Genomic DNA, 26,854 nt, shown 5'->3' with positions numbered 1-26,854 from the left:
GCAGCACTCTATGAAGATGAGTCTGTAGTGTTCTTTATATCTACTATGGAACTATTTTAAACCTGACAGCAGCCATCTGACTGAACAAACGGATCATTTGTCACAGAGGAAAGACACGTGTCTCCCGTATCTAAGTAGAGCCTAACCCACTGGATGCTGTATGCCAAACTTCTACCCAGGAGCATCTCTCTATCGTCATGAGCATTACTTGGAGGCCACTCCAGGAAGTCTAGAGAACTCATCCTATGAACCCTGTATAAGCACCAGGGTTTCTTCTCATTTGTAACAAACACCCCCTCCTGGTGAGAACATGCTGAGAAAGTTCTATGGACAGATGGCAGTATGACAGAGGCATTTACTGTGAAAGCTGCATCTTGCGTCATTGAAAAGACTCAGCATGTGTTTGTGCACACTCGCAATAGTATCCAGGTAGCACTCCTGGCTGGTATACGGGGTTCATAGAAACCCAGTTAGTTATGTAAAGATCAATTAGCTCTTTATTTTACTTTCTTCTGACTGCCAGGGGATGAGAGAATCACTGCACGATGTTTTCTATAATGTCAGAGGGAGCCACCAGTTCCCACAGTTATTTTATAAGCGTTATTTATATGAACTGTCACCACACCATGTACTAAACTATTTCCATTTCTCTCATGGTACATGTTTATAAAAGCAATGGACTAAAGACTCAGATCCATCATTTGGATTCTTGTCTCCTGCTGAAACAGTCAAAATAGTTATGAGTGATTACAATTCAAAAAAATAAATGAAATGCTCTAGATGTGGATCATATTTGATGGAGTAACATACAGTACATCTAATGGCTTTCCGGTTCTTTTAGTGCTAAGGCGCCATCTGCTGTTAAAATTATTACAAGCAACTGTGACCCAATGCTGTATCTATCTTGTGTAAACCTGCTGGTTCTTTACACTAGTGGAATTAGAGAGGTTTGAGTTAGACTCAGTTTTCCTGTATATCACTTTTAAACCCTTGATACTTTCCAGGCAGTTTACAGAAATTCCTATGTATGATGAGATAGTGGAAAATCTCCCTGAGACAACACACTTATGAAACCTTGAGATCTCAATTACTTAAAAAGAAAACCTGGGTAACGTAGTGGGATTATAAATGATTTCAGTATACAGGTGTAAAAAGTTGTTAAACAGTATCAAGTGTGTTGACATGATGAACATTACGATAATGGATTATAGAACGAGTACAAGACTGGCTGTATGTTTAATGCCAGGCAAAATGCCAAGCAAAAACATGTAGACACATATTTATAATCATTAACAACTGGCCTATGTTGGCTGCTTAGGGTCAATGATTTATGGTAATGTTATCCTGTATGCTGCTGTGTTCCACTATGTGATTGTTCTGCCTCCAAGAGCATAAACTGGAACAAAAAGGTTTCATCAACAGATATTTCTGAAAATGAATCATTACCAAACGTAGCTTTACTAATTGACTTTAGACTATACGGTTGTCACTTAATAACGATTTATTATCCCATCAGCTTGTGTCACCCTTATGAAGATGGATTTCTCTTTTGATGTGACATACTTTTCTGCTCACCACAGTTATATATAGTTTTTTTTTTATTTTTTATTTATAATAGCATTCTTTTTTAGTTTGAACCAGTCTGGCCATTGATCTATGATCTCTGTCAATAAATAACCAGGCAGTTCGGCCTGCATTCTGATTGTTTTTTTTTGTTTTTACCATTCTGTGTTATCTCTGGAGACTGTTGTGTGTAAAAATCCCAGGAGAGCAGCAGTTTCTGAAATTCTTAACCCAGCCCTTCTGGTGCCAGCAAACATGTCACAGTCATTTAAAACATTTTAGCAAATTTTTATGTTACCAAAAGCTCTTGCCGTATTATTATTTATTAAGTAAATTAATAAACCCATTATTTCTGGGACTGGGGCACCTGTCTTTTCCAGCTATTTTGGGTTCTTCCCCAAACTGTTACCACAAAATTGGAAGCACATTTGTATGTGGATGGCTTTGAATGTGGAACATTTAAATTTTCCCTTTACTTGACAGGGAAACCTGTAACAAAGCCAACACGGAGCCGTTTTTATGAAGTGTACATGGGTTGTAGTGAAAGATCTTGAGTGGCCTGCTATAGAGCTCTGACCTCAACCTTATTAAACACCTTTGGAATGAAATGGAACACTGACTGCACCCCAGTCCTCCTCCCCCTACATCATTGCCTGACATTACTAACAACCTTGTGGCTGAAATCTCCATAGGCACACTCCAAGATCTAGTAAATCATCTTCCCAGAAGAGTTGATGTTATTATAACAGCAAATGTGGACTAAATGGGGAATTGGATTGCTTAAAATTCATATACAAATGGTCAGATGTCCATTAACTTTTGTGTATTTCCTCATGTTCAGTGTTAAAAATGTTAGGGTCATGAATAAGCAGCTAAATCAATGCAAAAAAGCAGTAAAGAGTTTACTAATAGCCTCTATCCTGCTATAAAGATGTAAATATTAGCACAGGCCTAGACTGTAATGCTGTTTGAAATATTATAATAATAATAAAAGCAATAAAATTTAATTACCATTATAGGTCAAGTGCAGTTTTGTGAAGCAGATGTGAAAATGATAAACAAGAATTACAGCTCATATATTGAATTTTTAATGAAAGTAATAGTACAACATAAAAAAACAAGTAGACAACATAAAAACCCTTAGGATATTAAACATTACACATATGTTCAACTACACAAGAACGACTGTTTTTATTTAAATAAATATATGAATTTACATTATATTTCCATGTGTAACCATTTAATGGTCAATTCAACTTGACCCTGATCTTGAATTCCAGGATCACTCTTCTAATCAATCCTTATCCTCAACTCTATTGCATACCATTGTAAGTTGTAAAATTATTATCTTCATTAAAGTCTTCTTAAAGTGTCTGCTTTTTTTTGCACAGACTGGGTCTAATTATAAAGTGCTTGCCTATTCACCTACAACATACTTTATAAGCAATAAACAGCAAGAAAATATGTTTAACACCACAAGACTTGTATATATTACAGCGGTCCATTAGAAACGTAGCAGTTTTTAGTCTTAACGCTAAGTCTTAATAGTTATGACTTCATTTGACAACTTTGACACAAAACTAATAAAAAAGAAGGACTCTTAAATGGAGCTTACACAGATGAAAACTAGCAAAGAAATTACCCTAGGACAAATAATTACACTGGTTTTGAATGAAAACCTCGGTAACTAGACTGTTTGGGAAACAAGTATAGTATAAGTATATGTGGAATATTTTACAGGCCCTGATTTAATAAAGGTGTACATGTGAAAATGTAAATTGTTTACAAAACAACAACAAAAAAGTGACTGAGTCTTTGGTGAACTGTGACTTTAAAAAAATACTGAAATCACAAGTTGCCTATTTTGTGTTTTCAATCTTTGTGATTGTATATCAAGGTGGAAAATACATGGCAGTGTCAATATATGTAAAATATTTTGCACACAATTACCTAAAAGTCACTAGATAGGTGACAGAAACTGTGTACACAAATTTAAATAACTGAAAGGTACAGCGTGCATTACATTTCCAGAAGCTGCATTTGAACCATTTCACAATGTCTTAATGCTTTGTGTAAGTAATGCCGGCTTTAGGAAAATAATCAGAAAATATTTAAAAAATAATAATTACTGTAAAGTTGGATTGATCCGAGATATTCGCTGCATGATTCAGTGCCAAAATAAAGTCATTGAAAAGTTAATTAATTTATTTACATTTGATGAGAACCCCAACCCATTTCAATAGTCTTTGTTGTACTTTTAAATTCAGTTTATTATTATATATTTTTGAACTTTAAACTCAGCATGACCTTACATGTAACTTTACACATTTATTTTCAATATTCCTGCAATGTGTCTTATTGCACACAAATTACTTTAAGTCTCTGTAAATCAGGACCTTACAGTGTCTATTACACGGACCAGAATTGCCAGATGTGTTCACAGCATTCATCATAGATTTTGGAATCGCTATATAAAAAGACACACAAAAAGACACGTAAAAAAAAATTAAATACACAATAAGAATTTGTGACAGTTCCTTGGATGCCAAACTGGTATTTTGGTTATCCAAATACTAGTTTTATCAGTTTATTAATACCTTGTGAGACCAAGTATATATATGTTTTATGATGAAATTTTAAGATTTCAGAAGATATGAAATTCTGGGGAAACAGCTGAAAAGTGAGTTATAATGATTTGCTGAACAAAATTACCTTTATTTACCTATTACAAATTATTTATTCATGTTTTTATATAATTAGTAAAAATGCTATGTGAAAGTTAATGTAATGTCACCAAACTCTATGAGTGACAGTGTTATCTGATATGTATTAATATGAGATAATCTACAGGTAAAATTTCATACAATATTAAAATACATGTAATGCTTCTCTTTCTTCTTCTTTTTTTTATAATAGACTTAATAAAATAAAATAAACCGCTATTTTTTTTCCTTTTATACACATCCATAAGTACCTATCATTCAGCATATATTTCTGTCTCTGGCCTAATCTCAGAGTGAAGAAAACGTCCTGTGCCCATAGATGTAGGGTACAGTCTGTTACTGTGAGGGGGCATGCAGCCATAGTTTGGAAAAATGCCGTGAACTTTGGGCTGCAAAGACACATAACTGTCCATGTAATCAGTGCGAGATGGAGCAAGCATGCTGCGAGTCCTTGGCCTGCTCTGGACGGGACACGAAAATCTATGCTCAGGCTCAAACGTCATTTTAGCATGTCTTGGATGTCGATGGCTTTTCATGCTCTGTGACCTTGTTGATCGTTGCAAATCATGTCCCTTAGCCCAAGAGTATTGAAAGTCCTCTTTAGGATGGCTGCTGTGGATCCTCATCAGCTTATCCTGGTTGTAAAGTCGGGCGCTGCTGTGATCTGAAGAATCAGTGTGTTTAAAATCAGGGCAGCTGTATTCTTTATGCAGAGTTAGCTTACGCGGTTGTGACAAATGCTCAAGTGTGTGCTGTGCATAGTTCTGCATAGACCGACTTTGCTTTAGTGCTAGGGCAGGTTTGACGCTGTGCCCACTCTTCTGTTTTTCTTTTTGGATGGGAATGGGCATGTTAGGTTCAGAGACTGGGTGTTCAGGGGAGTAATGGGACACCATGGTAACCCTGTACTTCCCATCAGCCCCTTCAGTAGAAATAAGCAGATCTTTGGCAGAATCAGATTTACTCCTGGTGTGCATTGTTTCTTGGCCCCTTAGGCTTTCCTTCGGAAGATGGAACTGGGGGACATCTTGCACTCTCTTCTTCTCTATATTCGCTTGTCTAATCGATGGACTGAAATGTCGATCTGATAATCCGGCATCAAAACCCTCATATGGAACATTTCTTGTTCTTGGAAAATGGCCAGTACCTTGTTGTATAAAACTACCTTCTCTGCTATAGGACATATTGATGAGGGGGTTGTGATAATTCTCAGCTTTGCTTATCACTCGACCAGGATAGGTAGGCCGTCTGAGGAGAGTGTAGGAGTGGCTGTATCCTTGACTGCTTACTCTGTACTGATCCAGGTTGTTATACTGCGCTCCTGAATAGGGCTTGCACCTATATTGAACTTTACCATCCTCAAAATAAGGCCTCACTTGGTGAATATCCGAAAGAAACTGTCTGCGATAAGTACTGTTCTGGTAAGATGGATGCGGGAACAAAAACGTGTCCTCTGGTGGTGCATGCATCGACCTTACCCTACGAATAGTGGGATACACAGCCGTACCATCCATTTGTGGGTATCTTGGGCCACCATGTCTATAAAGGAAGCTTGGAGAGTGTTCATAACTATGTTGACTCTTGTATTTAATGGACTGATGGAGGGACCTTGGTGCCAGGGTGTTGAAGTGGTCCTTGGAGAAGATCTTAGTTTGGAACTGCATATAATCCGGCTGGAAAGGACCGGTCTGTCCAAATGGACCTGGCCAGTATGTTTCACTTGATGGCCCCAAGGTTTCATCTTTGGGACTGTACTGATAAACAGAAGTCGGAGAAGTAACTGGAGATTGTGGAAGAACATCATGCACTGAGGCTGGCATAGAAGCTTCAGCTAATATCACACGGAAATTAGAAGCATTGGCAGCTTGCTTATGGAAAAGAGAAGCCCTGGCTGACTGACTGTCAGTAGTATGGAGTGATGTTTCTGTCTGTGAAGAAAGGGGCATCAGGTTCTTGTATGATTCAATGTCAGAGAACTGGTTTGGGCTACCACCATCTGTACCAACTCCAACATGGCGGACATTTTCTCTCATGGGCATGTGGCATTCAGCATTCTGCCTCGTGTTTAAACTTTTAACATCAGGTATGTCCTGGCAGGGCAAATTAGTGTCATGACTTTCAGCCGAAACATCACCCCCATCAGAGCAGCTAAGTCCACTCTCACTGCCATGACATGCGCAAGTGCTCTGTAGGCTGCCAGCATCGGTGAAACTTCCTGCAGATAGGATGCTTGAAGGTGTTCCGAAAACCTTTTTGCAGGTTCCGCAGCAATGCCCTCTACTGGCAGCCGATGTTTGGGCTTGAACAGTAGGTTTTGGAGGCCACTGCAGTACAGAAAGTGGATCCTGGAGGTGACTTGGAGAAACAGGAGTTGGTGGTTCTGAACTCCCTCGTTTTTTCAGCCCGGTGGCCTGTTGTGCAGATTCAGCCAAGGCAAGGGCCAGCATACGAGCAGCATTCTTTACAGCAGGCTGGGAGGTTATTAGAGACACTGATCTTACCAGCCCTGGTGTGCAGTCGAAGGTCACAGCACCTAGGAATAGGGAATAACAAAACAGTTTTACAACAGACTTTACAGAAATAGCAAATTGCAGAAAACCAAAGACTCACCTGATTCTGTTTGTTTCACTGGTCTAGTTTCCTCAGTGTGCGCTTCATCAATGCTTTCAGCTTCTGTCCGGATTAAAGGCTTGTTCACACTGTTTTGTGCCCATGTTGAATCATTGGGCTTGCCAAGGGGTGGTATGACTTCTGTGGAAGGCACAGACATATTTTTCATCTCAAAATCCTCAGGGTTAGGGATCAGACCCACAGGAACAATCTGAGAGGATTTCAGTTCATCTTTAGCTGTGATGGCTGTTCGGAATTTTGCTGGCATTGAGTGCTTATTATTAGTGTCCTCTAAAACAGTTGGGATTGCATCAGATGGTCCTGTAGGGGTGACTTTTTTTAAGGTCTCTGATTCACCGGTACTGCCTCCAGTCTTCCGTCTGCTGCCTCTTTTTCTTTCTTCAGTCACGGAAGCTTCAATCGGTGCTGAACCACAATGAAACGAAATTGGGTCAAAGTCTTGAGAAGCCTTGCCAATATCAGCATCAGCAGAGTGTGGGGTCGATATGAGAGCAGGCACACAAGTGGTGGACAAAGCTATGTCTTTCCTCTCTTTATTTCTTAACTGAGAGTCTCTGTGGTCTCTGTTTAGCAGCTCTTCGTTGAAGGAAGTAGACAAGGCAACACTAGTAGAGCGGAGCCTGCGTGCCTGGTACATTGCTGATCCACCTAAAACAGACAACGTGATATAGAACAGACATTAAATGTCAGGCGCATTACAGAGAGAAAAGCTGAATAAAGCAGCACTTTACCCTCAAGAGTATTTGACGACAGAGATTCTTCACTTTTAGATGATCGTAGAGTTCCTGTATCTCCTCTACCACCTGGAAAATCAAATCAATGCAGATTTTCAATCAGATTATACCGAATCCACTAAGTGCATTACACTTTTTATGAACCCAAACCATGATTGGATATACATTTTTAGTGTCACATAAAAATTCTGAAATAGTGTATTGACTTAGTAAGGTGGGAATAGCATATCCCCACCTTGTGCAAAATAGTAACAATAGCAAGTAAACTATTATGGCCACAGATCAGACATAACATTTTGACCACCTGCCTAATATTGTGTTGGTCTGTATATATGTATATATGTATTTACATACCGTAATTTCCGGACCATTAAGTGCACCCAAATATAAGCCGCACACACTGAATTTAAAAAAGATTTTTATTTTGAACATAAATAAGCCGCACCTGTATATAAGCCTGTCTACACTGAAACTAATTACTTTGCACAGGCTTTAACGAAAGACAGTGTCTGTTACACGGCTTGTATCTAAACAGTAGCCTACCAAGAAAGTCATTGTTCACTGTCTTACTCCTTCCTTTCACAACTATTTCTCTCAAGAGTTTATCTTTTGGCATCGTCGTGCATTTAAAAATCACCATCGGTGAAGCTTTTCTCCCGATGCCGTGCAGCTCAGAACACAGGTGAAGTGCGTTTTTATATGCTCAGTTGTTTTTAGCGTGACGAATGATTTGCATTTCCTGTTGACAGTCCGAGGGAGCGGCAGGTCAAACGTCAGAGGAACATCATCCATATTTATGATGTGGTGTGGCCCGATTCAGTGGGAACACATCTGATTCAATAGAAAGAGTTTAATTGGTTCACCTAAAGCAGTTTGCAATTTCATTGGTCTAATGTTATGTGGCTCAGTTTTTTTGTCTTGAAACCGGGAAAAACCATAAAAAAATCCATAAATTCAGCCGCTTCATTGTTTAAGCCACGGGGTTCAAAGCGTGGGAAAAAAGTAGCGGCTTATTGTCCGGAAAATACGGTAGATATATACATACATATATATCTTAGATATATACATACATATATATCTTTTTTTTTTTTTTTTTGCATGAATTAAATCTAAAATTAGCCATTACCCCTTTAAACCTACCTATACATGAACACAATTTCTATAATTTTACCTTACATAATCATTTTATAAAACTATTTTTTAAACATATGCACATAGTCGTTAATGACAACTAATATGAAGAGGGATTGATGATGATTATTATTGTATTATATTATTAGTATTATCATTATCATTAGGCTAGTAGTAGAAGCATGAGCCGAGTGCTAACTAGTGTTTTACATCGAAAAGCTACAATCCTATTGAGGCAAGAAAATAAAAAGAAAGACTATTATTTCTTCTATAAAGATAGAGAATGCAGTGAGGCAAGGCAGAACGGTCTGATTTGAAGTGTGTGTGCAGGCCGCCACAAACAGCACATGATGTTCTTGAGCCTTAATGCACATAAAACATAGTTACTGTATACCAATATTCAGGAGAAAGTGGAACAGGTGGAAACAGGTCTTTTACCTCTGTAAAAGAAGTGTTCTGCTCTGTACAATCACAGCTTCAGTAGTTATATATTTTTTTAAATACATGAATTCCTTTGTATCTGTAATTGGCTTGGTGCATAGCAGTAATAAGATAAATTAAATGATTTGTATAAATGAAAGAAGTGTAAAAAGATGAATGAGTAGTTTGCCTATGTCTAGCCAAAATTATTGAAATCAATATCGATTACTGAAGGATGTAAAGGAAAACCTGTACCTGTAAGTGCCTGTGAAGTCTTTATGGTATTCGGCTCACTGGGATGACGGTGCAGTTTGCGCTTGCCTGTGCTAGAGGATTTTGCCATATTGAAGAAAGAACGAAAGCTTGCCACAGGAGATTTCTTTACCTTTGTCTGGGCCTTCTTTCTATGAGAACATAGAATATTATTTATAGTACAGCAGATACACAGATTACCTTTTAATACAATGTCATTTTAAAACTTAATGACAGGGACAAATACAGATAAAAAAAAAAAAAAAAAGGATGTATACAGCCAGTATACACAAAGTGTTTACACTAGATTTTGGAGCATGGTTGTGGGGATTTGTGCTCTTTCAGCCCCAAGAGCATTAGTGAGGTCAGACACTGATGTTGAGTGACTTCGCCCAGACCTCCTCAGTGTGCCGATTCATCTCAAAGTTGTTCAGTGTGGTTAAGGTCAGGGCTCTGTGCCGGCCACTCAAGTTCTTTCACACCAATCTTGTCAAACTATCTTTAATGTGTTTTCTACACATTTTTACTTCAAAATTCCACATTTTTCCATACTCAAATATGCAGACTTCCCTAAAGATTTTTAAGACCACATTTAACATCTAAAATAATTTTTTTTTATTTCAAACTAGAACATTCGTAAAGTTACAATCTCAGATTTACAGTATGTCAGAATAAGAATCTCTGATGTTTCCCATGTATTTGGTCGCATGGTTTGTGTGCTGCACTGCCATGGCAACTGCTGCCTCACAAGGTAATCAACCAATCACAGCAATGCAGATCGAATCTAGCGCCAATTTCGGCAGAGCTGAGAATCTGCTCCTAACTCCACAAAATAACATCTTCGGGCTATGTCCACACAAATGCGTTCAAAAACGCGTTTTCTCTCTGTTTTGGCCGCCCATACTAAGACGACGTTTTCAGTCAACAAAAACTTAGCTTTTATGAAGTGGATAAATTTGAAAATGAAAAGGTGTTTTCAAAAACAATGAAAATTTCTTTTCCAATTGCCGTGACATTTCAAATACTAAATAAACAGCAGGGGAAAATGCCGCAGGTCGAAGCGTCTTAGATTTTTATCATGCGCAGAACAGAGACCTAAGCTCTTTAGGCATTTCAGTGTGGATGCGCAGCTTTTGGGAAAGGATTGAAAAGAAAAAGTGGACGCACAGCGTTTTCAGACGAAAAAGCCGTTTTCAAATTTATCCGGATAAGTCTAGACCTAGCCTTTGTTTTATAAAAAATACTTTCACACATTCCTAATTTTATATTTTTAAAAACAAAATGAAGCAATCGTATGCAAATACTAATATTTTTCACTACTAAATGTTCTTTTTTTCTATACTAATCCAAACCTGGAAATCAGTCAAATCAAATTCCATACTTTTTCAAATTGTGTAGGAACCCTGGGTTGTGACCTGTTTGGACCAGGCTTATTAGTTACAGTGAAGGAAAACTGGAAAAAAAAAATCCCTTCTATACAACTATGTGTCATCGATTTCAGGAAGACCCACATGTGGATGTCTTGAAACCTTCGGCCAGATATTGCAATTGTAATACACATCAGAAGGAAAACACATAATACAACTGCAAAGCAAGAAACTTTAAACAAAACACACAAAGTGAGAAACAAGAGCATGCAAAGCATTCATTATAGGATGGGATAAATGTTATTACTGAATGTATTCATTGCTATTTGTAAAATTACAATTAATAGAGTATACGTTTCTGCAATAACAGAGGTAAATTGGACTTGGACGTACCTTTCCATTGGAAACTCTAATATGGTATGAAATTTTCCATGCAAAGCACCAGGACCCTCTCCCACCTCGATGTACTTGCTTTCAGGGGAGACAGGAGAGGCGAGCTGGGCCTGAGTACGAGCTTGGGCCTCTTCTAGTGAAAGCAACTTAGTGGATGGGGAGCACACAAGCAGAGACTTCGGCCGGGACAAAGTGGTGTGACCTATGAAAACACATTTGAGAAAAATGTTATCAAAGTACCGCTGAACATTGACCATTCAGTAGTGTAGTACACTTTTTTTTTGCATTACCTGTGCTTTCACGAATTAGAGTGCTGAGTTTGGGGCTGAAGAGGACATCGACGTGATTGAGGATAAACTCCACTACCACCGACTGAATCCGTACCTCCATGAAGGCAGATGCACCACTGAAGCAGGCTGACTCGATTTGTTTTGACCTATAATGACCAGGAACAGTTAGAACTTAAAAAAAATAAGGAGGTTTTAGTCATGCGTATAAGGATTCAAATCAAATCATGAAGAGCAGGTGTGCGTTAAATCCCTCAATTTCACAAATATTATGTCTACAGAACATATAGAGAACATTGGGAGAAAAAGGCAAAGCTAAACAGTACATTGTACATATTAGTGATATTTTTAATTCATGAGCAATTTTATCATCAACAATCAGAATTTATATTTTCATTTTATTGATTTTAAAGTCCCAATTCAGTCAGATTGTATTTTTTTAACAGCAGCTCTGACTGTAGTATCAGATGCAAAGGGATATTAATTTACCTGTAGACACTCCACCTAAACCTATTAATAACCAATTGTAGTAGAGGATATGAGGTTTTCTATATGAAAACAATCATTTAGTGATTTTGAAAAGAGTCATCAGTGCTTTGTAGCAGTCAGGGCTAAAAACATATTGCTTTCCAACACAGGAAAGTCTTTGACATACAAATTGCATATTAACATCATATGGAAGAAAAAAAAGAGATTGATCAGGGGTGTCACTGTTTGGCTGCTATAATGCAAGTGATTTTATTCAGTCCTCTATTTATTTGTTTGTTTAACAAGAGTATGGTCAAAGAGTTCTTCTTACATTACTACTGTTTACAACATAAAAATGAGCCTATGTTGACTGATATAAAACCTTTAAATTGTAGATGTATTTAGCCGTCAACTGATTGTATATATGCAACAAAAAAAGCAACAACACAAATGCATTTTCCTTAGTGTTTTTGCTACCATATTTACAATTCATCAAGTTGTCAAATTACATAGTTTGTTAATGTAAACTAATGCAATAACTAATGTTAATATAATCTTAATATAAAACTTTACCCACAGCCCCAAACTCAAATCTATGTATATACTCAGCCTAAAAGCAAACCACCTGAGGAGATTGGGAGCCCAGACAATTGCCAAGTTCTTGCAGTGCATGTTGGTGACACAACTAAAGGTCGCCATGCGAGCCAAGTGCCTCATTAGAAACTCGAGAGTTCTGAAAAAACAAAAACAAACAAACAACATGCTCTTTTAAATCATGAACTTTTTTTTTGCATGTGCATATAACATTCAACATTGCTTAGCAAGACTAAGCCGCAGTACTACTTCTTGCCACCAGAGTGTACTGTCCAACAATCAAACCTGTAATGTGGCGGAGGCAACTGCTGAATGACGTCATGGATTTTGACCAGCCTTTCATCGTCTGTAGCTCCTGACACAGCCTCCTATAATAATTCATACGCACGTGCACAAAAAAAAAAATAAAGATCCATAAGGCACTGTAGATTGATGACCATGATCTAAAATGCACACCTCTTTACACTTACTGAAAATTTGCCATAGAGCTGGTAGGTGAGCAGTGGGTTCGGGAGCTCGCGGAAATAGAGCTTGCAGAGAGACCCTACAGAATGGATGTCCTGGAGATACGTTTCCTTGGTGAGGTCTGGAATGTGCTCCGAATCAAACTCGTGCCTAAAGAAACAGCAGAGGATGCCGCTTTTATTCATTTGTACATTTATATTTATATATAAAAAAATCTTATATAATTCTATAAGTCTACATTCACAGATGCGGCACATCAGTTAAATAGAAAGCCTTCTACCACAGCATGGTTGCATACTGAAATCTGATTGGTCAGAAGGTATGCATTATTTGTGTATAACAGCACAGGCAGATCCGGCTGTAAATTAATTGTAAATTGTAGGTTAATGTTACAATAGTAATATTATTGTATGCTTTCTATAGTAAAAGCTCATACACTGGCAAACTTGTATGGCAAACACTCCAAATAATCTATACCATGGGTCTTCAACCGGGGGTCCACTGGCAGTACTGCAGGGGGAAGCGTTAATTAATGTTGAATCGCAAATTATTTTTGTTAAATATAAAAAATATGGGTCAAAACATCAAAGATAGTATATTGAATTTTAAAATTATATTTTTCTAATAATAAAGTCCTATTAAAATTAAAGCTAAAGTTCATGTAAAAATGTATAATTCTCCTCCTGATAGTAAAAAGAAAATGTATGAAACTGCATATCTGAGTATAATAAGTAAATAAAAGACAACTGTGAACAACTTAATAAATTGTGATTTTACTTGCAAAATATGTTAATGATGCATACATCTTGTGAAAGATTTTAAAATATACAGACAATGATGCATGTACAACAACATAGTTCTAATTGTTATAACTAGTGTAATATGATTGATTTCTATTATTGAAACAATGTTTGACTTTTTATGTCTATTGCCGACCTGAAAAATGTTGAGGACCCCTGTTCTAGACTAATAAGCAGATATTAAAGTTTGTTTTTGTTTACCATTTTTTTTTTAACCAATGATGTGGTTACGTTTTTTGATAGATTAATGGAGTCCTGATGGTATACAATCTTAGTCTTATGCCCTGTTTTTGTGCACTGTGTATGTATAACGAGAATGACAAAAACAGAAAGTACTTTTGTTTCTCAGGTATTCTGCAGCATTAAATGTAAAAAATGTGCTTTGTTACAACCGTAATAACACCCCAGATTTTGCTGTTGCACCTGAGTTGGGCTTATCTCATTAGAAAAGGGAAAAAAGGTAACCACGTCAGGTGTCTATAACTGACACATTTAAAAGCACTTACCGTAGTTTCTGAATGTTAGAGGATATACCAGACAGTCTGTAAATGCCATCTACGACCCCATGCTTCTCAATAAACTCAGTGCAGCTCTTGATGACTTGGGGCACTGCAGCAGAGAAAAATAAAATGGAAATAAAAAAAAAGACCTTTCTTCAAAAATTCAGATTTTTTTTTCTCTTTCTACTCACCATCATGACCTGAATTGAGGAGATGCTCTCCCAGGTCACATCCAAACACCCTCTCCCTCAGGATGCCTCTCTGCTTCAGCTTCTGTTTAGTAGGCCTCGACTTCATGAAAGTACGCAGGAATGTGATCAGCTTCCCATGCTTATTAGACACTAAAAGACATGACACAAAAGTAGGACTTTCTGATGCTATATTTAATCAAAGTGAAACTTTGAACCACTTCATGTTGGACATATAACAAATAAAAACGAAATGATTAAAGCTGCTATGTTTTTTTTTAGTAGCAAATAAAATAGTGAAAAAGTCACTGAAACGACGAATTAGTTTTATTCATAGTCACAGCTGCTAGTCTGAGTTGATGTGGATTTTCATACGTCATGCAAAAGATAGAAAAAATTCAACTATTAACTTAAATAAACATATTTAACTAACTTAGAGAGTAACTAATAACATCTAGGGAGTTCTTCCTTGCCACAGTCGCCCAGGCTGTTTTTAATCAGGGATAAATACACATCGTTCACCTTAATTCTTAAATTCTGAAAAAGCTGCTTTTAGACAATGTCCATTGTGAAAAGCGCTATAGAAATAAACTTTACTTAACTTAACTTATTTAACCAATTCACTTATTTACTTACAGTGCATTCAGAAAGTATTCAGACCCCTTTATATTTTCCACATTTCATGCAATATCTACAAACCAGATTTGTGGAAACTTAACAGATAAAATTAAAAACTAAATACTGAAGTGTAACATATAAATTAGTATTCAGTGAGTATAATTTAAAAAGGATAATTTTCAAGTATGTCCAATTTTCTTAGGAACATCTTTGAGATGTTTCTAAATTTTGATTGGACTCCGCCTGTGGCAAGTGCAATTGACTGGACATTATTTGGAAAGGCACATACCTGTCTAGGTTATGGTCTCATGGCTAAAATCAGAGCAAATACCAAGTCACGAGGTCACAGGAACTGCCTGCAATGCTCAGAGACAGGATCTGATGAAGCCTACAAACATTTTGGGGTAAGGTCCTGAATATTTTCAGAATGCACTATAACTATTTTGATAAAAAATGACTATACTACAGTGTACTACTTACATATAATATACACATATAATTAACTTTTATATTCGACTGACACTGACACCCAACAAACTCATATTGAACGTAATGACTATTGTTAATGTTTAACTAACTTGTATATTTAAACAACTGACCTAATTCAAGTACTTATTACCTACTTCTTCATCTTTTGGCTTCTCCCATTAGGGGGCGCCACAGCGGATCATTCGTCTCGATACCCCCCGTCCTATACATCTGCCTCTTTCCCCCCAACCACCTGCATGTCCTTCCACACCACATCCATAAACCCTTATTAACTACTGATTTATATAATAACTTAACTAGCTATCTAAACTGACTACACTTTCCAGCCAGCTGTTGCTAGATTTTACAGCGCTGCCTAGGCTGCTTCGCCATGTGTATTTTCCTCCTCATTCTATGTTTCTTATAGTTAGCTAATCTTTGCTAACCAGTTTGCTAATACTTGATATGCCTCGGTATCCTGAGTCTCGATGTCTGTCAGATATCAGGGTTAGTTTTTTCACATTCAGTGTGTTTAGCTACCTATTAAAAAACTCAACAGAGAACAAAAATATAGCAAACATCAGAGTTTGTATTTAACAATGTAAAGGTTTGTCCCAACAAGCTTACTGAGCATTTCATTGTAAAATGCTCTGCAAAGTAGCATAGAGGCTTAGCAGGTATTATTGCTGCCACTCATCTCTAGGTCTTCGGTTTCATTGTGAGCTTGTGTAGCTATTCATGTTCGCACTATGTGCATACGAGATTATAAAATACCTCCGAAAAACGGAAGGTATTTTGCCTAGGAAGAATGTACACATTTTGTCTTAATTAGGTTTAGGTGTTTCGATCTGCACTATATTCCTGCCTCATGACCAGTGTTTTAGGGATCAGCTCTGAATTACAATGTCCCTGATCAGGATAAATTATTTACTGAAAATTACAGTTCTAGCAAATCATCAAAGTTTATCCTTGTTCAACAAAACATTAAAAAGGAGTGGCTTGGTTGTTCTTTGTTTTACTCTAAATTTACACAAAAATACCTGGTTTGGGAAGTGAACCGGTGACGTTAGGAGAGATTTTCTCACTGATCAGTTCCACACACTCACAAGGAAAAAATCCCACCTGTAAAAACAATAAAAGAGCATTTATTTCTAGAATGCAGAAGAATTGACTGCCAAAGAAACAAGACCATTTCCAAAAATGGCTAGACATTGCTGGTATGTGTTTACCTAAACATTTAATATTTTCAAATAAAAAGAAAAGACAAGATACAACATATATTAGGAGAGACACAATGTAAGCATAAACACAAACTGTGGTGCTGTGCTACAAAATATACCCCACCTTAAAGCCATGTTTTCCTCTCCACCATCCAGTGTCTTCCTTTGGAGGCATGTCAATAACCGAAACTATGTCTCCAACCTGAAACCAGAATGAAAAACAATGTGCTAAGTGACAGATAGTCAAATAGTTGGACAAAACTTGTATAAAACTTTCAAAAGAGTCACCTCGAAAGAGAGCTCATCGGCAGCCTGGGCAATATAGCGCTTTATGACGTGAGCTGCAGCGACAGCTGGAACATTAATGGAGGACTCGTCATGGACCAGCAGGCGATTTCCTTTATTATCAATCTGTGTGAGACAAAAATGGGGAGAGATAAAAACAGATAAATGAGAACATGAGAAATAAATAGTAATTAAATCGAGTAATTTTGCTGAACAGGAACATATACAGACCCTTCTGGTATTTAAATCAAATGCAATATATATAAAAACAGTCTGGAAAAAAACTATTGTTGTGGGTGAATACTTGTAAATTACAGTAGTTGTTTTGCTGGCTCTGAGTAGAGGCACTGACGGAAACACATTATAAGCTCAGGATACTGTCTCAAAGGATTTTCTGTTCCCTTTTACTTCTTCAAAGGTATTATAATAACTAACAGGTATGCAGATTGGTTACACTGAACAACCCAAAGGAATGAATGAATGTAAAGTTGGTGTGTCCATTATGCCTTATGATGGACTAATATACCATCTAAGGAGAAACTTTCCTCAGTGTTCCCAGGATAGGCTCCATCTGACCTTGACCAGGGATAAATTGGTTACTGTTACTGAATGAATGAAAATATAAGTGGTGGGCGAAATACACCATTCCTGTACCTGAGTATAAGAGCAAATCCCCTGTTTAAATATCATTCTCCTTTTACTTTTCTACTTAAGTAAATGTACAAAACAAATTTGAATGAAATAACATTTTATACTCTTGCCAAAACCATGGGTTTACGACTGTCATTTCATGAGAGGTTATGATTTCATGTAGTTTATATATTCACTTAAAAATGAGTAAGAAACAGCATGTTTGTCTGATATGTAATAGAGTAGAAAAGTAAACTAATATGAACTGAAATGTATTGTAGTAAAAAGTAAATGTTACCTAAAATAAAAATGCCATACGTGTGCCATAAGTGTGAGTTTGCCAGTTAAAGAGCAAGTGCATAGTTTACACTTCCTGGCAACTCTTCTACACTGGAAACCTACACTATATTAAATACAAATATATGTCCCCAGAAACTCAAACATTTCCTTCTAGTAATGCAAAGATTAACATAGACAGATTAGGTCAACAAGAAGCAAATAGTAGAAATGCGGTTGCACAGATGCTGGTAAGCTACTGTACATCTTACACTAAGATAGTAGTAGATAGTAGTAGCATATAGTAGTTTTAATGGTCATATTATTTTTAACATTTATTTAATACAATTTTGAAATATTATACAGTAACTGACAAGAATATAAACACAAGTCTTATGGTTTTGAGACACATACATGTTTCCTTTTGTTCATGTGCTACAAACTAGGTATAAGGCAAAAAACACCTGAATTGCACAATAAATGATTGAAAGAAAAGTACTCTGGAAAAAGCAGAACTTATGTACTATAACACAGAGAACTCGAAGGTTCACTGTAGTTTAAATGAACAAAAGCCGGGTATTTCTAGTTGTAACTGGTCAACTCTGTTTAACAAAGGAGCACTTGAACAAGTTTCCATTGCGTGCTCTCAGTATGGTGACTAATCTCTTTAATAAGGCCTTGAAGCGTTCTCACAAAATTTACAATATACACCATATTCTGTCAAAGATTATGCAACTCTACACTCACTTCCATACCAAAATATCCCATGCACTTTTATTACAATTACTCCAAGTCATTCAGAAGACAATATATTTTGGCCAAGCACTGGTGTCTGAATAGAGTCACACTACACAATAGTCTGGCATATGCATTACGTCGGTGAAATCCGAGTTTATTCAGGTACAGAGGGTTTTTGTATCTGTTAACTGACTAATGTTACTCGAGAAGCATGGGTGTGAGCAGTTGCTTTTGCTCTTAAACACAAAGGACATATTTAACGCTGTACTACACATAATAGGGATTAAAGGACGTGTAGGACTGACTGAACCACTTGTGCATACTTTACCTCCATCCATGTCAGGGCAGGCCCACAGTTTATCTTGTTGTCAGCGATGGCTGAGAGTCGAGAAAGGTAGGCAGTAAGCATCTGGGAAAGTGGCTGAGGAAGCGAGAGGAGAGAATGATGAGCAGGGGAAGTAAAAAACTTCTCAATTCAACAAAAAAGCTGACCTGCTCTACATTCTAATGTATTAATCATTTACGTCACACTACAGAACTGGAGAGAGATGTGGTCAGTGCGTCTTTCTCCCCTGTCCAAAAGTTCATATGCTCATCTGTGTTTATGCAAACCTCAGAATGGTGAGAAGAAGGAACAAATATTTGGACTTTGTTGCAATTGTCAATAATATCAGTTTTACTAAAAACTACAAAGCACTGAAACTGGAGACTTCTTTCATACATGTTTAATTGATATTAATCTACAGAAAGCTAAACTATATTAAAATTAATAAAGTTCGCAATCTGTTTATCACATTGAATTATGCTAAATGACATGTCTTACTGGTGGCGCTATTTTGTGTTCCGTGTATCTGTCCTACCCAGTCTTGTGTTGTCTGTTGCACCGTCTTTTGTCTGCAATGTTTGCACTCGGTTGCACACGATACACGTTCAGTGGCTAGGGCAACTTACTTTAGTCCTTAGCTCTGTTTTCTGTTCGTAGCTCTATGTAGTACCAGGGTTTTGGAGAAACATTGTCTCATTTCACTGTGTACTGCATCAGCTATATGTATATGGTTGAAATGACAATAAAAGCTCTCTAAAAATAGCTAATTTAACAAATCATTTGACTCAAACAGGTTTAACTAAACCTTGAATGATCCAAGAACTAGCAGGCCTACTGTATATGTCCCCTATGTCCATGGGGAAACTTTATAAAGGATCCTATTGCAAATATTACATTTGGGGTCTACTAATATTGCTTTCCCAAATAAATTATTTCTATGTGATTTAAATGAGATCCTATTTAAAATAGCATTACTTTTCTGCATGGCTGACTAACTGATCTAACCCTGTGGTAAAAAATTGCATTAAATATAAAGAAAAATAATATATATAGAAAAGACAGGGACAAAGCAATACCCATGACAAAAAGCAATATTAGATATTGATACCTCTGATTTGAGTTTTAGGTTTTCGAATCGAGGAAGCTCAGTGAGCCGAGAAAACCTTCTGTCATATATGCAGAGATGGAGGTGCTTGTCAAGGACACGAAAGTCTTCATATGAGCGTCTAACGATCCATTTTTTCCCCTGGAAAACAGAAAAAGAAAGGTTACAAAGGAGCTTCAAACATTTCAGTCTCTTCAGAACAGACAGAGAAAATCATTTAAAAGCATTTAAAAGATTCGACATTAAGCCCATGGCAGCTAATTTATTAATGGCAAAGTCTCTTATACAGGACAAGTATGGCTATAGGTATAGTAACATAGGAGATATGCTAACGAAAATAGGTATCTATATAGTGTATTTATATATTTGTGCTAACGATAAAATATACAATAGATGCATATGGATATTTGTGTCTATCAGAATGACTATAAAGCCACTTGCCTTTAGAGTTTGATAGCAGGATATGTCCCCTGTTTATCCCAGACAATTTATTTCCATCACAAGATCTGGTGAACTCACCTTCAGTAACCATAGACAATCAACTGTTTCTTCTCACATTGCTACTCTAATACACTTATGCTGATCTCTTTTTTGTAACTTCTGTAGAATTCCGCCTTTTCGGTCCACACAGGATTTTCAGGTGCTCTATTTCAAGACTCGACTTATCCTGGCTGGTCTGCCTTTGAAAGACATTCAGCCTCTGCAACTGATTCAAAATGCAGCAACAAGACTTGTTTTTAACCTTCCTTGGTTCTTCCACACCATCACACTAATTCTCTCCCTCCAAGGGCTGCCTGTAGTTGCCCACATCGGATTTAAAACACAGATGCAACCCCGGACTGCACTATACTTCCTCCAATCTTCAAACACTTCTCAACTTCTCAACCCTCTCTCATGGTACAAGGAAGACATGCAGACTTTTCACTGTTTTGGCACCTAAATGGTGCCATAAACCTCTACTTAATGTATGAGTCTCTAGCAGTCTTCAAATGATGCCTAAAGCCTTACTGCACCTCTACTTAGCACAAAAACGAACTATTTTGTCTCCCAACTAAGTTTTTTAGACTGGTGGTATTCCTAGTCTGTGTCCTTATGAATAACACAAGGGTGCATTTATTGGTGGAGACTTTAAAGAACTGGATAAGTACGTCACTCTGGATAAAAGAATCTGCCAAGTGTCATAAATATAAATGTTAACCTGGTGTAGACAGTGCTATTGGCCATCACAGGGCTAAGAGGTTATTATTTACAACATTTACGTTTGTGAAAATATTCACATAAAAATAATTTATTTGGGAAAGCAATATTAGTAGACCCCAAATGTAATATTTGCAATAGGATCCTTTATAAAGTTTCCCCATGGACATTATACAGTAGGCCTGCTAGTTCTTGGATCATTCAGGGTTTAGTTAAACCTGTTTGATTCAAGTGATTTGTTAAATTAGCTATTAACTATAACAGATCAATATTATATATGACAACTTGGATGGAATTTCTACCAGAGTAGCAAAATTGCAAAACTCAGTGGACTCAATATTGAGTTTTCTTAATAAAAAAAAATCTATTATTCATTCAAGCTTGTCATGTAGATCAAACAGCCTAAATCTCAGATGTAAAGAAAATTACAGAATGGTGTAATAATATTATCAGCTGTGAAAACGGAACTGCTTTCTGGCAACAGCAATCTTATATGCAATCAATCATTATAAATACATGTGCAGTAGACATTAAAAACAGTATATTTTCTATATAATTCTTTTAGAAATTGGATGCCTAATGTCCATATGGTCAAGATTTTTTCTGATGCTCTGAAGGTTCAGAAACAAGCACAAAAAAAAGTATTTTAATTACGGTAACATTTTCTTTAGCTACAGTTATATGCAAGCCAATTAAATAACATTAAATATTTCAACAGCATCCCTCATACCTACTTTATTGACACAAGTGTGTTTTCTTTTTCTAAAAAACAGAATAGGCCATATAAATCAAAAGAGTGAGTCATCATTTTTTCTGGGCTAAATGGCACAAATTTTAAAACTGTATTACTACATAACAGTTTTTCTGTTGCTCAGTGAGCTTCATTTCTACCACCCACACACCTTGTGGGATCTCAGTATTTCTATCATTATTCGCACTTATGTATACACAATTAGAAAACAAAACAACAATTTCAGTAGCTAATATACACTATATCGAGAACATTTTGCAGTCACCTTACCATAATTCTAGTATGTGGGCCTATTTTTGTAGCCACAAAGTTGGCAGCACACAACTGTATAAAATGTACTTGTTTGGAAAACATCAAACACCTTCTCTCTATGTCTACTTTTCCATCTTTTGCACAATTGCACAACTGTCACATTAACACTGGACTGGCACACCTCAGTGTACTTATATAACACAGCACATGAACACTTTGGTGACAATCACACTGGGACTCCTGTCAATATCTCTGTCATATCCACAGTCCTCTACTTATGATGGAGATACGTTACTACGACCCAATTGTAAGTCAAGAATATCATAAGTCGAAGATTGTACTATGACTGTGACCGCCTTTCCTGCTTCATGCTGATTCAAAAAAAAGATTTCTCTAAACTGATGGCTCTCCTCTTCTATTTTTTACTACAAGCAGGAGACATACTTTTGCCTTTTGAAACCATTTGAAACAGAAAAAAATACACACTGAGACAACTTTACTCTGTCGACCGCTAGCAAGAGTTTGGCATCTCACAGGGCGAGAGATACGCTCATCCCAGCTAGCCCTGTGTGAAAAAGTGTTTGCCCCTAAACCTAATAACTGGTTTGGGCCACCTTTAGCAGAAACAACTGCAATCAAGTGTTTGAAATAACTGCAATGAGTCTGTTACAGCGCTGTGGAGGAATTTTGGTCCACTCATTTATGCAGAATTGTTGTAATTCAGCCACATTGGAGTGTTTTCGAGCATGAACCGCCTTTTTAAGGTCATGCCACAGCATCTCAATAGGATTCAGGTCATTAATTTGACTAGGCCACTCCAAAGTCTTAATTTTGTTTTTCTTCAGCCATTCAGAGGTGGACTTGCTGGTGTGTTTTGGATCATTGTCTTGCTGCAGAACCCAAGTTCGCTTCAGCTTAAGGTCAGATGGCCGGACATTCTCCAAAAGGATTTTTTGTTAAACAGCAGAATTCATGGGTCCATTTATCACAGCAAGTCTTCCAGGTCCTGAAGCAGCGAAACAGCTCAGGAGCGGTTTTCGTCTCGGAACTCTGCCGTGTAGACAATTTTTGCCAGGTCTCTTTTTTAAGGTCAGTGTTTATGACTCCACCATAACTGAAGCAAGTGTGGTCTGCAGTTCTTTGGATGTTGTTGTGGGGTCTTTTGTGACCTCTTCGATGAGTCGTTACTATGGTCTTGGGCCAATTTTAATCGGCCGGCCACTCCTGGGAAGGTTCTCCACTGTTTTATGTTTTTGCCATTTGTGAATAATGGCTTTTACTGTGATTCGCTGGAGTCCCAAAGCTTTAGAAATGGCTTTATAACCTTGACCAAACTGATAGATCTCAAAAACTTTCTTTTTTTTTATTTGTTTCTGAATTTTTTGGATCTCAGCATGATGTCTAGCTTTTGAGGATCTTTTACAGGTGTGTCAGTAATCAGGCCTGGGTGTGGCTAGAGAAATTGAACTCAGGTGTAATAAACCACAGATTTAACAAAGGGCAAACACTTTTTCACACAGGGTCATGCAGTTTTGGATTTTGTTTTCCCTCAATAATAAAAACCTTAATTTAAAAAACTGCATGTTGTGTTCACTTGTGCTGTCTTTTACTAATATTTAAATAAGTTTGATGATCTGAAACATTAAAGTGTAAAAAGCATGCAAAAAAAATAAGAAATCAGGAAAGGGGCAAACACTTTTTCACACCACTGTATATTGCTCCACTGTACACTTTGTCTGTGCTGTTTGATACAACTGTGGCTAGTTGTGTGGAATCCACTGATGTTGATTCTAGGACTTCAGGTGTAGAGATGTTAAACCGACAGTTGAAGCCAAAGCTACCTTACCCCACTTTGACCCATTTTCTCCTTCTTTGTCTGTAGGATTAAGGGATGAGGCCCGTGCCAAAGTGTGCATTGCACGTCTCCAATTGGAGGCTCAAGAAAAAGCAGAGGAACGTAAAGTGATGGAGTTTAGGATAGTCGTGCATAAGATGGAACTCGAGGTCGGAAAGTCAGATTAGGGCAAGTGGAGTTGGAAGCAATGAAGATCTCTTCAATGTCCACTGCCCACTCTGCTAACTTGTCTTAACCTCCTCCGCCACTGTCCTCTCTGCCTGCACCTCCGGTAAGGCCTGTCTCTATGCCTTGGTCTGCTTGCTCTGTCCCATCCACACCTGCTTTTAATGTTGGCAAAAACATTGTGTTGGTTCCTCAATTCTGAGAAAGTAAAGTAGACACATATTTCTGTGTTTTTGAGCGTATAGCTACAGCCTTAAATTGACCAAAAGATGTGTGGTCTTTCTTGCTTTCTTGCATTGTAAGTTTATTAGAAATTAGGGGGTGTGGAGGAAGGAAGAGGAGAGAGAACGCTGTGCTAGCTGTCTCTGTTATACTAGCTCACCTGGTTTGAGAACAGGTAAGAATGTGCACGCACCTACATTCCACCACATAGGATTTACCATTGTTCAGACACCCTAAGTAGAGGACAGGTGCCACCCATTGTATTTTTCTGGTAGCGTAGCCTAGTTTAGTCAGCTAGTCTGTTGCTGTTTGTTAGTAAGGTTAAGCTTCCAAAATACAGCCTCGAGTAGACCTTTTTCTTATGTTAATTTCTTTGGCACTGTCCTTGTTCTTTTGCCGGTGTGAGTCTAGTCTTCTTGACTCTGTTGAATACTCCTGGAATCTGTTTGTTACCTTATTGCATTTGACAATTAAAGCAATAACTACTTTAAACTCTGGTTGTACTATTTTGTCCAAACAACCCGCAACAACTAAAAGGTTATTAAAAAACGTAACACATATATATACATATATACATGTATATACACATATATATATACATATATGTATATATATATATATATATATATATATATATATATATATATATATATATATATATATATATATGTGTCAAAAGGAGAGAATCAAAAGGTACCACGAGTATCGAGGATGCACTATATATATATATATATATATATATATATATATATATATATATATATATATATATATATATATATATATATATATATATATATTTTTTTTTTATCCTTATTTTATAGTTATACTTAATAACTTTCCTTCGGCTTCTCCCATTAGGGGTCGCCACAGCGGATCATCCATATTCATTATCTGCATGTTTGATTTGGCACATGTTTTTACGCTGGATGCCCTTCCTAACACAACCCTCCCCATTTATCTGGGCTTGGGACCGGCACTAAGAGAGCACTGGCTTGTACAACCTTAATGGCTGGGGTTGGTTCCCTGCCCAGGAATCTAACCCGGGCCGCAGCGGTGAGAGCGCCGCATCCTAACCACTAGACCACCAGGGAACCTTTAGAGTTGTACTTAATAATTTATTTTTTTATTCAATTAATTTTTTCATTTAGTTAAAAATATATAAATGTGTATAAAAGCATGCGAGACATAGAATTTGTATTGAAATCGAAAATGTAATGCTCCAGCATCAAATCATTTCAATTGTTTTAATAAAAGTGTTAATAGAACATAATGGAATAGTTAAAAAATATTGCAATAGTTTAGTAAATGTAGTGAAATACTAGCTTTATGGCTTGCTGTTCATAATCTGATAGTCTTTTGATACTATGACATATAAAAACTCCAACAGTCACAATTAAATATATAATCATTTGCTACTCTACACCACAAATCAATTCTTTTGGTGAAGATAATTTAAGAGTGAGAGCAAAAGATAAGTACCAAGTAACATTTCCTCATACTGAGGCTTGTTTTACAATCATTCCATACAACAAAAGATTTCGAAATAACTAAATATTGAGATTTTCTCCAGAACAGAACGATGTGTACTACACACCACACTGCAGTGAAATCCTTCTGCTTATACATATCATACCTTTAATACATGCCATTCATGTAGGACCAAAGCGAACATACATTATTTCTTCTGTATATACAAAGCTTATTTGTATAACATATATATCTGCAACCATTCCTTAATACTCTTTCAAAATTAATCCAAAAGAAATACTGAATGCACTACATGTGGTTGTTTTGAATTTTTGATCTAAGCTTTTAAATCTTTTTAGAACTTCCCTCTTCTTTTCGACCACAATAACAAAGCTTGACTCTCCCACTGTTTCCATAACAAACCAATAGGGTTTCCTCATTTAGAACTCTACACAGCTCTAACACACACATCAAAAAGCACACCGTCATACCTGGCAACAGATCTGGACCAGATACACCAGTTCCCTGGGGTTGAGGCCGCTGCGAGTCAGATCGTTCTCATCACAGGTCAGAGTTAGCTGGCGACAGACAGAAAAAGAGAGAAAGAAAAAAGATTAAGAGCTGGACAGCCTACGAGGTGGAGCTAAGCACGAAAAGAGCTGTGTCAGCGAAGTTCACTGTTTGAAAAGCTAATGAAGATATATGGAATGATGTATTTCGTGTTGATAAATTAGTAAAGAGCAGAGACCTTAGACTAATAC

General features: G+C 37.0%; 1 protein-coding gene across 6 annotated transcripts in view; it reads right to left on the bottom strand.

Moving 5' to 3' along the window:
* Positions 1-2,628: 2,628 nt before the first annotated feature.
* The window catches only part of arhgap32a (Rho GTPase activating protein 32a), a 37,228-nt gene continuing 13,002 nt past the window's right edge, over positions 2,629-26,854 (bottom strand). For 5 of the 6 annotated variants that reach the window (XM_083549361.1, XM_083549360.1, XM_083549362.1 and 2 more), the window contains 17 exons: positions 26,585-26,671; positions 20,185-20,322; positions 19,080-19,172; positions 17,111-17,233; positions 16,947-17,024; positions 16,643-16,724; positions 14,520-14,669; positions 14,335-14,437; positions 13,034-13,178; positions 12,849-12,931; positions 12,595-12,702; positions 11,505-11,650; positions 11,215-11,416; positions 9,458-9,606; positions 7,649-7,720; positions 6,897-7,565; positions 2,629-6,819 (listed from right to left, as the gene is read on the bottom strand). In XM_083549361.1, coding sequence (XP_083405487.1) covers positions 4,541-6,819; positions 6,897-7,565; positions 7,649-7,720; positions 9,458-9,606; positions 11,215-11,416; positions 11,505-11,650; positions 12,595-12,702; positions 12,849-12,931; positions 13,034-13,178; positions 14,335-14,437; positions 14,520-14,669; positions 16,643-16,724; positions 16,947-17,024; positions 17,111-17,233; positions 19,080-19,172; positions 20,185-20,322; positions 26,585-26,671 — 4,707 coding nt within the window. In that variant the 3' untranslated portion in view covers positions 2,629-4,540. Of the gene's footprint in view, positions 6,820-6,896; positions 7,566-7,648; positions 7,721-9,457; positions 9,607-11,214; positions 11,417-11,504; positions 11,651-12,594; positions 12,703-12,848; positions 12,932-13,033; positions 13,179-14,334; positions 14,438-14,519; positions 14,670-15,423; positions 15,523-16,642; positions 16,725-16,946; positions 17,025-17,110; positions 17,234-19,079; positions 19,173-20,184; positions 20,323-26,584; positions 26,672-26,854 lie in introns of those variants that run through there. The other variant, XM_083549365.1, reaches the window with a different exon arrangement.

The sequence above is a fragment of the Silurus aristotelis genome, assembly GCF_946808225.1.
Source record: "Silurus aristotelis genome assembly, chromosome: 8".
Classification (NCBI taxonomy): Eukaryota; Metazoa; Chordata; class Actinopteri; order Siluriformes; family Siluridae; genus Silurus; species Silurus aristotelis.
This window is presented reverse-complemented; position numbering and strand designations above follow the sequence as displayed.